Source organism: Aphelocoma coerulescens, unplaced genomic scaffold (assembly GCF_041296385.1).
Source record: "Aphelocoma coerulescens isolate FSJ_1873_10779 unplaced genomic scaffold, UR_Acoe_1.0 HiC_scaffold_56, whole genome shotgun sequence".
Lineage (NCBI taxonomy): Eukaryota > Metazoa > Chordata > Aves > Passeriformes > Corvidae > Aphelocoma > Aphelocoma coerulescens.
The window spans coordinates 930,686-947,133 of record NW_027183905.1 but is presented as its reverse complement, the minus strand read 5'-3'; the positions used below and the strand labels follow the sequence as shown (position 1 = coordinate 947,133).

The window sequence follows — 16,448 nt, the reverse complement described above, 5'->3', positions numbered from 1 at the left end:
TTCCCGGGAACGCTTGTGGAATAAATTCACCCTCAATCAAAGTCTCCCGTATGATTCCCTGCCACCGCCGAGCAGGTTTGTCGGAAGCAGGGCTGCTTGGGGAGCCGCGGGCAGGACTTTCTTTTTTCCGCTCCGCCCTTTGAGCCGGGGGATCAGTCGTTCTTCGCATTCCCCGGCTCCGCTCCAGCTTTTGCCCCGGTTGGAATTTCCCCGCATCCCCTTCTCGCTCCCGCGGTTTTCCCCCTTCTCTGTTCGCCGAACTGTTTCCTCGGCAGGAGTCACAGGGCGGACGGACCCCCACCGGGGCCACCCCCCCAGGGAGCCGGGCCCGCGATCCCCGCGGCCAACGCGCTCCGAAGACTCGGCACCGCGACACACATTCAGCAGCTGATTCAGGATTCTCTCTCCCCTCCGCCACCAGCAGCGGTTTCTGCTTTTCTCTTTCTTTCTCCTGCCGCTTGTGTTCTCAAAGCGGCTCAATCGCTCTGCCTTTGAACACCCGCCGTTCGCATTGGAATCCCCGCTCTGGCTAAGCCGCGGTGAGGCAGACGGCGATGGGGGCAGCGGGGGACACACACGCCCCCCCAGAGCTAAAGTTAACTCTTCGGGGGACACCACGGGACACCTCCTAGGCAGTTCTGGTGCTTGCGGAGAGGGAGCTCATCCACTATTTCAGCTGGTGGTGGGGGTCCGTGGCTCTGACCCAGGAAGAGGTGACTGGTCCGGGGAGATGGTCCCGAAAGGGATCGCCTTCCCGAGGCCCAGTGTCTTCCTCTCAGCTGCTGGCAGGAGGGCCCTTGCAGAGGCTATCAGCTCTTTAGTGATTGTCAGCTCGTGATTCCAGCTCGGCTCTGCAGGGCATCCTCCAGGCCAAACCAGACCAGAGAGAGACGAGAGGCCCGTGTGGCTGGTTCCGCACAGAGGTAGCTTTATTGTTGGTTCCCTCCGGCGAAGGGAAAATCCAGGGACGAGCTCTCCCTCCCACAGAGCTAGGTGGCTTTCTTTTATAGGGATACAGGGGATCAGCGGGGGACCAATGGGTTACAGAGGGTCTGGGACAGACCAATGGGTTACAGAGGGTCTGGGACGGACCAATGGGTTACAGAGGGTCTGGGACGGACCAATGGGTTACAGAGGGTCTGGGACGGACCAATGGGTTACAGAAAGATCTGCATAGTGTCTCTCAAAGGATTGTGGGTCCACTTTTCCTCGCCATGACCCAAGAAGCGGCTGCCCCTTTCAGGGAGTCCTGCTGGGCGATTGCAAAATCTCTTGTCTCAGCAGGGATCCCTCCAGGGCAAGGGCTGGGCATATCCCACAATCCACTTCCATTTTCTCTGGTTCCAGCGCAGGCTGCGGAGCCTGTAACTCCGTCTCCGCGGGTGCAGAAGGCAGGGACGGTATAACTGGGTCTACTCCCCCCAAGAATTCTCGGGCGTACGTCGGAAAGGCAGCCGCGGGACGGCCTGGCTCTAGACGGGCTGCTGCCCCTACCGCAGCTGTTTTTTCTGCCTCTATTTGCCTCAGCGCCGTTATTATTAACTTCCATAGCGTACTAAGCCCCTTAGTCTCTTTTAATCCATTGCTTATGGCGTCCCAAAGAGTGATTCCCAGCCTTTCCCACTCAAGAGTGCTGAGAACGCTCCCGTGGGTGGCAAAAAATCCTCTCTCCCGACCCCATCTTAACAGTCTTTTCAAGACCTCCAGGTCATGCTTCTCTCAAAGAGAATATGCTGGAGGACCCTGAACGTGGCCTGCTCCTCTTTCGACAGACCCTTCCCCATCCTCCAGCCCCCGGCCTCTCACCTCTTCGGGTGCACCCGCTGCAGCGTACGTTTTCCGGACTTCTTTCCCCAGGAGCTTTCTTTGGCTCCTCCAACTCCAATGGAGCCGTTCTCCGCCTCCCCCCTCCACGGTCCAGCTGTGGCAGGCTCTGACCGGGGCCTCCCGCCTTTTCACTCCACAGACCCCCTTCAGAATCCAAAGGGTCCGGTCTGCTTCATTATCGCAGCGTTTATCACGTCGCGAGGTCACCAGCATGCGGGAGCTCAGGACTTCTGAACAACGAACCAATATGATTCCGCAGAAGACATTTCATTGTTTCCATTGCACTCTACTTATGCATTTTGCAGCTGCTGTGCATGTGATCACGCACTTCTTGATTGGTCCCTCGATTTCGTCCACACGTTCTGCACGCACTTTTCAGAAAACAGGATTGGTTCTAGTCCAGTGTGGCACAGTCCTTCTTTATCTATTTCTCGCTGCCCTGGTATTCTGCTTCTCAGCTTCTTCTTTCCCAATTGAGTGCTGCTTACATTTCGGTAACCTTGATGCATTCCTGGTGTCTCTGATAAGAATCACTAAAGATGGTTTGGCTGGGGCACACTAACAGGGCTCACATACATTACAACACCCTCCAGTCCTGAGGGATGTGTTACTGGGAGGGGAGACACACCTGGCTCTTACACTTGGAGTGTGGCCCCATGGGGAAGGACATGGGGAGCCCATTTTAGGGTAGATCCTGCTGCTTTCCACCAGTTTTGGGGGGTTATAAACGGATTTGGGAAATTTCCCAGTCATTTTAGCAGGCAGAGGTGAGCCCTTTTTTGGGAGGATCCTGATGCTTTCCTCCAGTTTTGGGGGTTCTAAATGACTTGTGGTGGACCCACTTTCATGGGTTCTGATGCTGCCCACCCGTGCTCCGCACTGGTCCGGACTGGTGCTCCCAGTGCCGCATGGGGTAGGGCCATGGGGACCCCTCCACAGCACAGCCTGGCTGCTTTGGGGCTGACGGCACTTGCCTGGCGCTGGCCATGGGGCGTGTGCTGGCAGCTGGGGCCATACTGGTGGTACTGGTGGTGCTGGGAGCTCACGTGTCTGGGGGCCAGCGGGACTCAGGTGAGTGTGGGCATCTCAGGGGTGTGGTGGGGATGACAGGAAAATATTGAGAGAGGTGGGAAAAAGGGAGGAAGAGAGCAGAAAACGGGAGCTGGAATGCCCAAACCGGGAGTCCAGCCCAGGGGGCTGTGACCTGACTGCCCCCCGGCAAGTGGCTCCCACAACCCCTCACCCTGTCCCCAAAATCCCTTGGGAGCCCCAACCCATCTCTGTATTCCCCCCTCCAAAATCTCCAGGCTCCTGCAGTGAGACCAAAGGGATCCAAATCCCCAGCTAGTGTGACCACAAGCCCCAAACTTTTTTCTCCACACAACAATCTTCCCTCTTTTCCCCTTCCCGGCTTCCCCCACAGCGGATGGGAGCAGCCAAGAGCCCAGCGCTGCCCCAGCCCGACCGGCCCCAGCTCCATCCCTGCTCCTCCCATGGGATGCGATGGGTTTGGGGGGAGGGGGCCAAGGGTGGGCACTGGGCCTGGGGGGAGGAGGAGCAGGGGTGGAGGAGCAGGGATGAAGGAGGAGGGGGAGAAGGGATGGAAGGAGGAGAAGGTGGAAGTGCAGGAGGAGTGGGAGGAAGAGGAGGGATAGAGGAGGAGCGGGAGCAGAAACAGGAGGAGGAAGAGGAGGCAGCACGTGCGTCCATCGCTCCCCGTATCTGCAGCCCCCCTGCCCCAGGAGCATCGCCCCCCCCGCATTCCGCAGGGGACCGGGGAGGGGAAGCTTGCCCCAAATATCTTGGGTGGTCCCTGGGAGGGTTTTTTGGGGGGGTTCCCGCTGGTGGCTCACAGCAGAGCCCCAGCCATGGGTGGGGGGATGCGGGGTCTCCCCCCACGTGTGGGTTGGTCTCCCTGGGTCAGGCTCTGGTACCACGTGGCGATTGCCCGGTGCCAGTGCGGCGTGAGGGGGACACCGGTTTCAGGGACACCGGTTTCAGGGACTGCCTGGGAGAGCGGGGTTTGGGGGAAGCCCGAGAGTCACAGAGTGGGAAGAGCGGAGAAGGGCGATCCTGGAGCTGGGGGACCCCTTGCAGCCTGAAGGGAGGGGGAAGATGGAGAGCAGGGGAACCAGGGACCCCCTGGACACTGAAGTGGGGAGCCTGGAAAGGGGGGACCCCTGGGATTCCCCGGATCCCTGATAGCCCAGAGAAGGCGGGAACTCTGGATATGGGGGAACCTCAAAATACACAGGACACCCAGAAACCCAGAGAGACAGAACTCCCGAGAGGTTACTTTTGCTGAATCTTGGAGTTTTCTGTTTGAATTTTGATCTCTTGAGCTGAATCTCGATATTTTCTAAATGTTTGGGGTGAGGGAGGGAATCCTGTTGTTTCTAAGGTTTATTGGTCTAAATGTTGGTGGTTTGGTTTTTTTGAAGGGCAGAATTTTCCTATTGTGGAGGAGTTTTTCCTGTATATCAAGATTTTGGGAGTTTTGGGGCTGTGTCTTTGTGTTTGGGGCTTTTGTGGCTGGATCTTAATATTTTGGACACAAAATATAATATTTTTATGGACACAAATGCCTGGTGACTTCTAGAGATGGACTTGGGCTGGAGGAACCCCCAACCTAACACACTCACCCCTTGTTTTTGCCCTGAAAACAGGATTTGTCATTCCAAACCTATGGCTGGATGGAGAAGGAGGCTGCAAGAAAGAGGAAGATGTCCCGGGACCCCCAGGCAGGTGGGGAGGAAGTCACTGCCCCTTTCCCCCTCTCTCCTGCTCCATCTCCCATCCCAGCATCGCCCCCGGCTGCAGGACAACCCCGCTGCCGACACCGTCCTGCCGGGGACGGACTGGGGGGATCTCCTTCCCATTCCCTGTGGCACGGAGGCAAATCCCATCCTCTCCTTCTCCACTCTCCTTCCTCTCCTCGTTCTGTCCTTATTCCTTCCACTTTCCTTCCTCCTCTCCTTCCTCCCTGGTTTCTTCTTCTTGTTCCTTCCTCTCCTTCTACCTTTTCCTTTTCCCTTCTCCCTGTCCCTTCCTCTCCTTCTCCTTCCTGCCCCAGGCACTGAGCTGCAGATGGAGACCAGGGGGAACAAATCCCTGTGGCAGAACCTCGTGGAAGAGGCCGCTTTGAGCAGCTCCTCGGTGCAGCAATCCAGCAGGGAGGAAAAACTGAAGAGATCCACAAGGAGTGACGGCAAACCCAGCCCAGGGAGCTGCGAGGAGGAAAGACCCCCCGTGAGACAGAAAGGCAGCCGGAGATCCAGCCACAGCTCAGAGCTGATGGAGAAGCCTCAGGGTGGAGAGAAGCTCCACAGGTGCTTGGAATGTGGAAGAGATTTGGAAATCCACGTGGATACAGAGATACCCCGCATCCCCTGGAGGAGCCCCCACCGGAGCAGGGGATGCCTGAGGAGAGGCTGTGACCCCGTGGGAGACCCGTGGACAGAGGGGCCCCGCTGGAGCAGCCTCTCCTTGCAGGACTGACCCCGGGGCAGAGTGACCCCCGGGGCTGCAGCAGTGTGAGGGGACTGCTGCCCGTGGGACGGACTCAGGGTGGAGAAGTTCCTGGAGAACTGTCTGGTGGGAGGGAGCCCAGAGTGCAGCAGGGGAACGACTCCTGTCCCTGAGCAGCGGGAGAAGGCACCGGGGATGAACTGAGCATGGCCCCCATTCCCTGTGTCCTGCACTGCCAGGGTGGGAGGTGGAGCTGGAAGGAGGGAGGGGTGAGAGTAAGAAGTTCGGAAGGGTCTTCTTCTACTTCGCATTACCCTGCTCTGAGCTTTGGGAGTTTTCTGCCAGAAATCTCTCCCCTCGTGCACTCAGCCAAAGGGGTTTGGGGCGGTTTTCCCTTTTTCGGGGAAATCAAAGCCATGCACTGATGCTCCGAATTAGGGGCGGGAGTCGGGAGGCTGCAGGGCTTCCCAAGGAGCCGGAGGCAGCCAACACGCAGGGCTGGGCAAGTCAGGCCGGGAGCAGCGGAGAGCTTTGTTTCCCTTCCCAGCTGAATGGCGGCTCGGGCCGGGCCCGTTCCAGGGTTGTTCCTCAGCTGCGGCTTTCCCCTCACGCAGCCCGGGGGGCGCTGGGAGCGCGGGGCGAGGCTGGGCCGTGTGCAGAGCCCGCCCCTCGCTGCGATTGGGCGGTGCTGCCGTCAGTCGTGGTTCTGGCGCGCTGATTGGTCGGAGCGGGGAGCAGCCCGGGCCCGGAGCCGCCGGCAGGGCGGCCGTGGCGCAGCAGAGGCGCCATTGGCGGAGCGTCTGTGCGGGCCCGGGAGCGGCGGCGGCGGCCGGAGCCCGGTGAGGCGGCGGCGGAGCTCGGAGGCGGCCCCAGCGCAGGTGGGAGCCGCGCTCGGTTCTGGCGGGGCTCGGCGCTGGCTGCGGGCGGAGGGGGCGGCAGGGGGCTGGGGCGGGTTCGTTGTGCCGTGTGGGCGCCGTGTTCGCCCTGGCGTGAGGGCGCTGCGGGAGCGGCTGCCCGCGCTCTCCTTGCCGCTGCTGCCTCGGCAGGAGCCGGTGCCGGAGCAGCGCTGGCTCGTCCCGGCTGCTGTGGGTAGGACAGAGGTGGCTGCCCCGTCGGCGGGAGTGTGCGGGAAAGCTCCCGTGGCCAGAGGTTTGTGTGCCCAGAGGAGCCGGAGGAGTCCTGTAAAAGGAACTTTATTCCTGGAGCAAGGGAGAGGCCACGGGGCATTTCCCGTGGGGTCTGTCCAAGTGTTGGAGGACGCAGCCTCCTTTTTATGCCGATGTTCCCGGCCGCATCTTCGTGTCCCTTTCCCCCTTGGCTGAGGTCCTTGGAAGGTACAGACTTCCCGATGCGCCTGCTGCATGTGCCCCTTAATGTGCACCCCCACTTTGTAGAACATCCGATATTCATGGCTCTGTTAAGTTTTATTTCCTTTGTTCTCTGTTTCACCACTTTTCCTTGGCCATCTCTTTGCCAAGAGCACTTTGAGTCCTTTAATTTTCCACAACCTCCTGGTCCTTCTGCTGAAAGAGAATCTGATGCCATCCCAGGGTGAAATGTGGCGTTGCTCATGGGAGTGGATTGGTGGGTGAGAAGGTCAGGAGCTGGAGCTGTGTGCTTGGTTATGATTTGGAGGACAGCTTGTAATCTAATGATGCATTGAAATGATCACTGGGTTCTCTGGCACCTGGTATGAATTCGTTCGGGTTCCCAGGGGCTGCTCCATGGTGTTGTAGGATTTGTTCTGGTGGCCGTTCATCTTTTCCCCATTTTTGGGCACTCCCAACAATGCCAGGGATGCATCAATTGTCCGCTTTTCTCTGATTAAATCATCACATCCTTGGATTCCCAAGTGATTTCGCTGACCTTGTGGCAGCAAAAGCAGCCCAGTGGTCAAACCCACCCTGTATAACCCAGACAGTGCCAGCAGATGTTGGAGTGGGGAGAGGGATGATTCCCCCCCGCTTTTGTGAGTGAAGTTCTCCCAACATTCTCCGTTTGCTGTTTTCCTTTGCAGCTTCAGGGATTTCTGTTGCAGAGTCAGAGATGCTCAGTGTGGGCTCTGCCTTTAGCGATGCAAATTCCGTCTGTGCAGGGAGGCAGAGCTTGGGGTGAGGGGCAGAGGGAATCAGCCCAATTCCTCTGGCAGGCAAGGAGAGCCTGGGACATTGTGCACACTTCCCCCAGCAGAGATAATTTGCATTTCTAAAGCTCCTCTGCTGGCTGCCTGGAAGGAAGCTTCTCTTCCAGGGCAGCCATCAGGTGACTCAAAGTGCCCCCCCAACAAGCAGCTTTCTTTTTTTTAAAATGTCTTTTTTAACTGTTTATGAGTTAAAGGGTCTCCTTTAAAGCTCTTCCAGTTTTGCAAAATGTAACCTAAACGTGAACATGGAAAAACCCATTGCAAAATTCTGCCATCACTAACAGCCACACACACACGTACACAAAAAACCCCCCAAAGCAATAAAGATTTTTGCTGCTTCTTGTCCTAAGACTGAAAATTGACTCTCACACCCCTGGCCCAGACCCAGCTGACAATATCAAAGAAGGATTATTAAGAAAACGCCTTCTAATGATGTAATCTTGTCACCAAAACTGTGGGAAGGACAAAAACTCTCCAACAACCTTTTTGGTGTATGAGAATCAAGGCTGAAGAAAATGAATACAGAAGCTAAATTTTTAGCAATATAATATTGAACATTTATTAGTAGAACAAAGGCAAATCACAGCCTGGGGTGCTTGGCAATGTTGCCAGAGGCGCCCTCCATTCATTTTACTGTGGACTTAAGTACTCTCCTGAACTGTTACATATTCATTAACCCAGAAAGGAATTTACACTTCCCTCCCCTTTCCCCCTGTCCCGTTTCTGCCCCTTCCCCCAGCAGGACACCGCCTCAGTCCTCTGGATCGCTTCAGAACTGCAGACAGGCCCCCTCTCTCCGGTGCCTCCGCAGTCTCCAGCCTCATTTGCAGCTGCCAGTTCCCTTGGGCGGTGTGAGCTCTGATGAGGTAACAATCTTCCTGGGATGCATGCGGTTTATCTTCTTTGTTTCTCTAAGATGTCTTGGTTCCTGGCTCTGTAGTTTCTCAGCTCAAAAGACATTTATTACCGTGTGTTTATTAATACATTTCTTAACATATTACAACTATTTCAAAGTTACAATTTACCTTAATCTCGTTTCTACTTAACTACATTTAACCTTAGCACTATTTCTACACAATCCATCATCACTTGTAAGTGTTAAAATCATATCTGTGAAAGACAACATTTATCATTCACTCATTTATCACACCAGGGTAAGGAATTCCAAACATGGATTCCGGGGGAGATAATTGAATATCTGCCCTGGGTCTGGCTCTTCTTCTTGCCAAAGCCAATGGCAGCAGCCGTACCCGTGGCATCTTGGTTTCTCCCAGCAGTTTCAGAAGGTGTTTCTTTATTTCCCCGTTCATTCTTTCCACCCGACCCGAACTCTGGGGGTGCCAGGGCGTTTGGAGGTCCCACTGTGTTCCTGAAGCAGCCAGAACGGCCTGAAGGGTCATTCCTGTAAAATGAGTTCCCCTGTCTGAGTCCATTGCTTCCACAATCCCGCATCTTGGAATTGTTTGTTCCAAACATGCCTTAAGAACTGATGCAGGGATTGCTGAAGCAGTCGGAAATGCTTCTGCCCCGCTGTGAGCTGCCATGCTGTTAGCAGAAGATATTGAAGCCTTCCTGCTCAGGGCATTTCAGTGCCAGGCTCTTCCAGGCACCCCCAGCTCGGCCCTTTGAGCTGAGCATGCGGGCGCTGAGCTGCGCTTTGTCTCCTTCCCCTTCCTTAAGAGCAGCGTGTCTTGTCACTCTTTTCCCTTCTGCTGCCCTTGCAGCCCCATCCCTAAACACCTTTTCTCCCTCAGGCCAGGGAATGTCTGGTCAATCTCTCCTAGGCCGGCTCTGGAGCTCTGTCACTTGACTGCAGCCATGGGTTTCTTGCCAGCCCCGTGTCCAGGGCCGTTCAAACAGGAGGCTGGGTTCAACCCTTGCCCTGTCCTCAACTCTGAATCCTCCTGTTCCATCCAACAAGTTTCATTCTGTAAGAACCCAGCGGCTGCTCATCCATTTAGAGGCTCCTTTGGTTAACAAAGCTTTACCTTGATGCCAGGCTTGAACAATGAGAGATTCTGCTGCTGTCAGTTTTCAGGCCTCAGTTGCCATTAAAGCCGGGGCTGCACAATTCTGCAGACAATGAGGCCACTCTCTGGCCACTGGGTGAAACATTTGAGCCCAGGAATTCCTTTGGCATGGCCCTGATTAACATCCACATGCAATTCAAATGGTTTTTCCCTGTCTGGGAGGGCCAGGGCAGGAGGCTCAGTTAATCTGCTTTTGAAGCCTTGAAAATTGTGCTTTCCTTCTGGTGTCCATGATGGGGTTTCTTGCCTGGCAGGAGAGGAGAGTTGTAGGGAGAGATGCCTGGCTCCAGAAGCGCTGCCTTTAGCAGGGACTCAGTAAGAGGCTTTAACCCCTTCCTTGCCTTCCTTGGAACAGGGTATTGCTTTTAGACACCACTTGTCCTGGATGCTTCAGAGGAATTTGGAGAGGCTCCATATCTGATTTTCCCTATTTCCCTGGGGCTGCCCACACTTCTGGGTTCCCTTCAGCAGAGGCCTTCGCAGACATTTGACACCAAGGTTGAGCAGCATTAGCCTCTGTATCTCCTTTGACAATATGAATTTGCATTCCCACTTTAGCCATCAAATCCCTTCCCAGTAAATTACAATAACAATTAGGTACAAACAGAAATTGATGCATTTCAAACCCATCCCCCACATCTACTGATAGTGGTTGACTAAAACACCGCTGCTCATCTTTCCCACTTATTGCCTGAATAATGAAAGAACTTCTTGACAATTTCCCCCCTTAGGTCTCAGATTCAGAGTGGATCGAGAGGCCCCTGTGTCCATCAGGAGCGGCCTCGTCTCGATCCAGACGCGCCCTGAATGTTCTCAAGGGCTCTGGTGCGGTGGGTCCCTGGTCTGCTGGGAGCTCTGCCAGCCCTGACAATCCATGTCCATGTGGGGTGGACTTGCTGGTGCTGAGGGTGCTGCTGTCTGTGCTTGCAGTGTCCTTCTGGCCTGCAGATGGACCCCTGATTCCTTGCCAGGGGCTGTTTGGGTGGGCTCTGCCGTGCCGAGGAGGGCAATGCCTGTGCCAGGTGCTTGTGGCCGCCGCCGTCCCCTGGGTGCTGGGGCCCCCTTGGGCCCTGCGGTTCATCCCTGGGGGGCTGTAGAAACTCTGCCATGGCCTTTGCCTTCACCTTGGCCTTTTGCTCATCCCTTCTTGCATTGCCCTGCTGAGCCTTTCTGGCCAAGTGCTGCAGGGGCTTCTTGTGCCTCTCCTGCAGCCCCCTCAGTGCCTGTGGGTGCTCATCCTCTGACAGCTGCTGAGCTTTCTGCAAAATCATTCGTTTCTCCAGTGACCCAAACAAGATCGATAAAAGAAAATCCTGATCCTTCCACATCCCGCAGCCTCCCGGGGGCCGGGGGCCACTGCCAGCCCTGCTTGGGGGTGTGTTGGGGTCAGGCAGTGCCCGGCGCTGAGCCCCGGCTGCCCCACAGCCCCGGCCCGGCCCCACAGCTCCCCACAGGCCCCCAGCCCGTGCTGCCCTGTCCTGCAGCTCCCCACCACAGAGAAACACCCTGATATCCTGACTTCCTTGTTTTCCTGTCCTGGAAACCGGGGACACAAAGAGCTGTAGGTGGCCCTGAGGATAAGAGGGTTTTGGCCCTTTTTGAAGATAAGATCAGGAATGGTGCTGTAAAACATTCCAATTCCCACTATTTTTCTCTTCCTCCTCTTTTCCATCTTCCTTTTCCTTTCTTACCACATAGATTCCTCCTGCTGCTGTTTGCCTTAACCATATTCCTGCACACTCCCTTCAACCAATCCTTTCCCAGCACACCAACACCATCCATCCCCTGTTGCTGAGACCCCTTCTCGACTTCCCTTTTTACCCCTGCTGGGTGTCCATGTCCTTAATTAGCTCTGGGAGAATGTGCAAACTGCCTCAGCATTGTCCCCTTTCTGTATAGGAAACGATGTCCATGGTTCTGTTCCGGCTTTGTTGTTGTTCTGGAAGTTGAGGAATTGAGCAGGAGCTTGGCTGAGCAGCAGTGTGTGTCAGTCAGTGCCATTTTGTGGAGCTGCTGGTTTGTGCTGTCACTTGCTTGTGTGCAAGTGCGTGTGGCTGTGTCCGAGCAGATTCAGAGCATGTGTTTGTAAGGAGGCGTTGGTGTTGTTGGTTCGCTGGGGGTGCCCGGTTTTCGGGACATCCCCCCTGGAGCAGGGTGTCCCCCCTTGGTGCAGGCGCGGCCCTCAGGCAGCGCTCAGCCAATCAGAAGGCGCGGCGCTGGTGACTCAGCAGTTGCCAGGCAGAGCCGCAGCGCCCGGCGCTCCCCAGCTGGAGCCCACGTGTGGCCCGGCCTTGGCGCCCCCCGCCAGGGGAATTTGGGGAGGTGGGAGGGGGGGAGCGCCAAGGCCGGGCCGGGCCGTGCTGTGCTGGCAGAAGTGGCTGCGGCGGGGGCCGAGTGCGGGCAGGAGCGGCCGAGAGCCCAGCGCTGCCCCAGCCCGAGCTGCCGCAGCTGCATCGCTGCTCGTGCTGTGCGATCCGAGAGCTCTGGGGGGCAGAGCGAGCCAGGGCTGGGTGCTGGGCCTGGGGGGAGCAGGAGAAAGGCTGGAGGAGCAGGGCTGGAGACCAGAATGGTGAAACGATGGACGTGGGAGCAGCAGGTGGGATTCTGCAGAAGGAGTAGTGTGAGGAAGAGGAGTGTGAGGAAGAGTAGGGATACAGGAGGAGGAGGAGGATCAGGAAGAGGAGGCACCGCAAGGTTCCAGCACTCGCTGTATCTGCATCCTCCCCCCAGCCCCAGGAGCGTTGCCCCCCCCATCCAGCAGGTGATCAGGGAGGGGGATCCACGATTTTCCCGGGGATGAATTTTGGTGTTTCTGAGGTTTATCTGGCTCCGTGTTGGTGCTTTGGTTTTTCTTGGGGGCTGAATGTTTATATTTTGGAGGGAGTTTTGTCTGAATCATGATGTTTTGGGAGTTCTGGGTCTGTGTCTTGACGTCTGGGGGACTTTTTTGCTGAATCTCTGTGTTTTGGAGGTTTGTACAGACACAAGATGTCCGGTGATGGACCTGGGCAGGAGGAATCCCCAGCCCAAGGCTCTCACCCCTTTTTTTTCCCCCAAACCAGGATTTGTCATTCCCAAGGCGTGGCTGGATGGAGGAGGAGGAAAAGCCCCGGAGATGCCACACGAGGAGGAGCTGCAAATGCAGCCCAGAGAGATCCAAGGAGGAAAGAGCCCCCCTGTGCCGGGAAGGCGGCCAGAGATCCAGGGGGAGCTCGGAGCTGGGGGAGAAGCCTCAGGGTGGGGAGAAGCCCCACAAGTGCTTGGAATGTGGGAAGGGCTTCAGCTACAAATCCCAGCTGAGGGCACACCAGAGGATCCACACCAGAGAACGACCTTACGCGTGTAGGGAATGTGGGAAGAGCTTCGGGTGGAACTCCAGCTTGTGGGGACACCAGCGCATCCACACCGGGGAGAGGCCCTACGAGTGTTCAGGGTGTGGGAAGAGGTTTCGGAGGAGCTCCGATCTCCTCAGACATGAGGCCATTCACACGGATGAGAGGCCCTTCCGCTGCCCCGACTGCAGGAAGGGCTTCAAACGCAACTCCCACCTCGTCAGGCACCGGCGCATCCACACCGGGGAGAGGCCCTATGAGTGTCCCGAGTGTGGGAAGAGCTTCTCCCAGAGCTCTACCTTGACCCAACACCAACGGAGGCACCGCTAAGGGAAGTGCCCTGCGAGTGCCCCGAGTGCGGGAAGAGCTTCGTGCGCTGCTCCAGCTCCATCCCCCGTGGGAGGATCGACGTTGGATGATCCCCAGTGACCCCCGTGGGGCAGAGCCCTGGTGACCCCCGTTCCGGGTGATCCCCGCTGGGTGGGGGGAAGGTGTTGGAGAGATTCCTTTGCCTTCTTGTGCTGCTGGGATTTGGTTGGTAATAAATTCCCTCTCTGTGCCCAGGCTGGGTTTGTTGTGCCCGTGCCAGTCTAAAGGGTTCAAATCATTGTACCTGTGCAAGTATAAGGTACAGGGTAAAAGTTAGCAAATACTGGCCACAAACTTAAGGCACAGAGTGTAACTTGGCAAGAAATAGGGAACAAAACTCCCAAAAAATGAGGAATAAAGCTTGCTGAGACCCGTTGAGAAACTGCTGAAGCAGCCAACGAGAGACTGCGCCTGCCTAGGAAAGAAAGGTGAAAAGTGCAAAGCAAGGAAGACTGTGGCAGCTGGGGAGGTGATGGGGGTCAGGAGGAATTTTTATTACCTCCCCGAGTAGGAACCCCTTTCCACTCCCCTTCATCCACCAGGTCTTCTCCCTCAGCCTGATGGTGAGAGGCCTGGGAGTGCTCTCACTGCTGGGGGACTTCTCTCAGGGATGGAAGGGTGAAACTCCACCAGTCTATTTCCCTTTCCCTTTCTCTAATGATCCTTAGTCTTTCCACTTCCTCCTTAAGCTTGGCCACCAGGGAAAGGAGATCGTTCACCTGTTTGCACCTCAGGCAGGTGTCTTTGACAGCATCCCCTGGTGCTACTGCCAGGCTCTAACACTCCTCACAGGAAGGGGTCTGGACAGACGTGTCCTTCTGGGAGGGTTCTGTTTGCCTGGGTACACTTTTAGTGGCTGGAGCTTTTGATTGTGTGAGGACCATTGCTGAAAAAACCCAACCAACCAAATCTCAACACAAAAACAAACTACAAATCCCACAGGCAGGAGAACACCCACAGCCCTGCCCTCTGAGACGTGCCACAGCCCTGTTTGCCCGCTCCTGTTCCCTGTGCTCCCCGGAGCCCTTTTTGAATCCAAGTGCCACTGGCCAGAGGAAACCCCGCCCTACATGGGGTGTCACCCCCTTTTCTCTGCCCTCAGAGCTCCTGAGCCGCCGGCGGCCGCAGCTCCCCCCCGTGGCCTTGGGCCCGGCCGGGACCCCCCGCTCCGTCCCCGCGCTGATTTTGGGGGGGTCGTGTGTCCCCTCCAGCCCTGCTGTCACTCTGCCCCCACCCGGCTGCTCCCAGTGTTCCCAGTAAAGCTTCCCAGTTCACCCCAGTCCCGTTTATTGGGGAGCAGTGAGGAGGGACCTGAGGGGCTGAGATTGGTGGGGGCAGAACCTCGGGATGGAGTGGGAATGGGAACCCCCGTGTGTCCCCCCCTTATCACACCACGCTGGGGGGCTTTGGGAGGCACCTGAACCCACGGCACCCAGCGAACCCCAAAAGGCTGCTGGTGGAGAGCTGCAGGGGAAGGAAGGCTGAGCAGGGAGCAGGACCTGGCTCCCTCAGCATGATGCCCACCGAGATCCACCTGCACGCGGCCCCGGGGTGGATTCTGACATAAAGCGGGAGCTCAGAGCCCTCCCCTCATCCCAGCTCACCCCAAGCTTTGGCCTGAGCAGCTCGTGAGGGGCGAGAACTGACCTCGGGCTCCCAACCCAGAGCAGACCCCAGCCCGTCTCCTTCTGGGGGCTGGGCTCTGCACCCCTGAGCTCCCCCAGCGCCCGGAGCTGCCCCCCGCCCTCCATTGCAGCTTCACGCTGCTGACAGGATGTGGCCCCTCCGAGGTGTCACCGTATCTCAGGTGACATCACAGCGGGAGCCCAGAGAGCGCCGGAGCCTCTGCTCCCCCTCCGGCACCCCGAGCTGTGCTACCCGAGCTGTGCGGCCCAGAGGGGCCCGGCCCCAGGCTGAGGGGCTGCTCCGCACCCCCTGCTCACCACGGGGACAGTCACAGCAGTTTATTTGGGGGGATTTTCCCCCAGATCTGCCCCTCTAAGGGGTCTCCCCAAGATCCAGCAGACATTGGAGTCTCCCTCCCGCCTGCCCGGGTGGTTTGGGGGTGCTGGGGGTGCCAGCATTGGGCATGGAGCTCGTTTTATCGGGGCTCTGGGTGACCCCGAGCTCGGCCCGGGCCTCTCAAACCCATCTGGGAGATTGTTCCCCTGCACGAGTCCCCCGACAGCTGTCGGGTCTGTCCCCGTGTCCCCATGGCCGTGCTCACACGAGCAGCCTCAGCGCCACCGCGGCCTCTCTGAGCAGGAGATTCCCGGTCCAGCCGGCCCCGAGCGCCACGCGGTGCCGAGGACAGCCCGGAGCTGCAGGGGACGGAGGTGACAGGAGATCACCCAGCCCCACACCCAGCGAGTCGGAACTCTGCAGATTTGGGCTGTTTTGTCTCCAAAAGCAGCTCTGAGCCCGGCAACCCCCAGGGTTCAAATGTTGGTGGATTTTCCCAGCCACAGGAATCCAATATTTAGTCAGTGGTTGGACTTTGTGATCTTCAAGGTCTTTTCCAACCTAAACAGTTCTGATTCTCCCACTGGATTTTCTCCATAAGGAAACCAAAAATGGAGTCAGCAGGAAAAAGCACGAGGCACAAGGAGCGGTGGAAGGAAACAAAGCAGGAACCCCCACAAGCACAGGGAAGATGGACCAGGAGCATCGAGACTCGGATCAGGGTATCTGAAGGCACCAGCAGCCCTTCAGCATCCCAGCTCTCCTTCGAGCAGCAGAATTGGGACAGATTTGGGGATTTTGCTCTGAGCACGAACCCTTTGGAAGAACCAGCCCCTGGAAATCATGTTTGGTGTGGAGCTCAGTTTTCCCAGTTCAGCCTCTCCATGCAGGGATGAGGCTCAAAGGGCCGCGCTGGGCTATGTTAGGGCTTAAAAGTAATCCTGCAAAGCCGAGCTTTGATCCCGGCAGGGCTGGGCCAAAGCGGCTGCACGGGGAGAAGGAGGAGGGAGGTGGGAGAGCAGCCGGTGTTTAACCCCGCGGCAGCAAGTGTGAATGTGAGCCCACCTTGTTCCCAGGGCGAGGAATCCCGGGGGAGAATTCCCGAGGGAGGAATCCCGTGGGGAGGAACCACAGGGGAGGATCCTCGGAGACAAATGCCAGGGAAGGAATCCCGGGGGAGGAATCCCGACGCACCAAAGAAACTCAAACACAAAAGCCTCACCGGGATCCCAGCCCCGCACCCACCCCCCGCCAGTTCCTGTCCCCCTCCAATCGGGGGGGCCCAGCGGACACGACCCCCAGTACCTGCACCCTGCA

At 57.2% G+C, this 16,448-nt stretch overlaps 1 protein-coding gene and 2 pseudogenes across 1 annotated transcript; 2 read left to right on the top strand and 1 right to left on the bottom strand.

The window, feature by feature from the left end:
* The window catches only part of LOC138101910 (zinc finger protein 271-like), a 46,343-nt pseudogene extending 44,406 nt beyond the window's left edge, over positions 1–1,937 (top strand).
* Positions 1–16,448, bottom strand: part of LOC138101926 (zinc finger protein 208-like) — a 198,121-nt pseudogene that overhangs the window by 113,457 nt on the left and 68,216 nt on the right.
* On the top strand, positions 6,063–14,299 carry LOC138101896 (zinc finger protein 3-like). The gene is made up of 2 exons (XM_068999649.1): positions 6,063–6,173; positions 12,531–14,299. The coding sequence occupies exon 2, from the start codon at positions 12,558–12,560 to the stop codon at positions 13,128–13,130; it is 573 nt and encodes a 190-aa protein (XP_068855750.1). The 5' UTR covers positions 6,063–6,173; positions 12,531–12,557; the 3' UTR covers positions 13,131–14,299.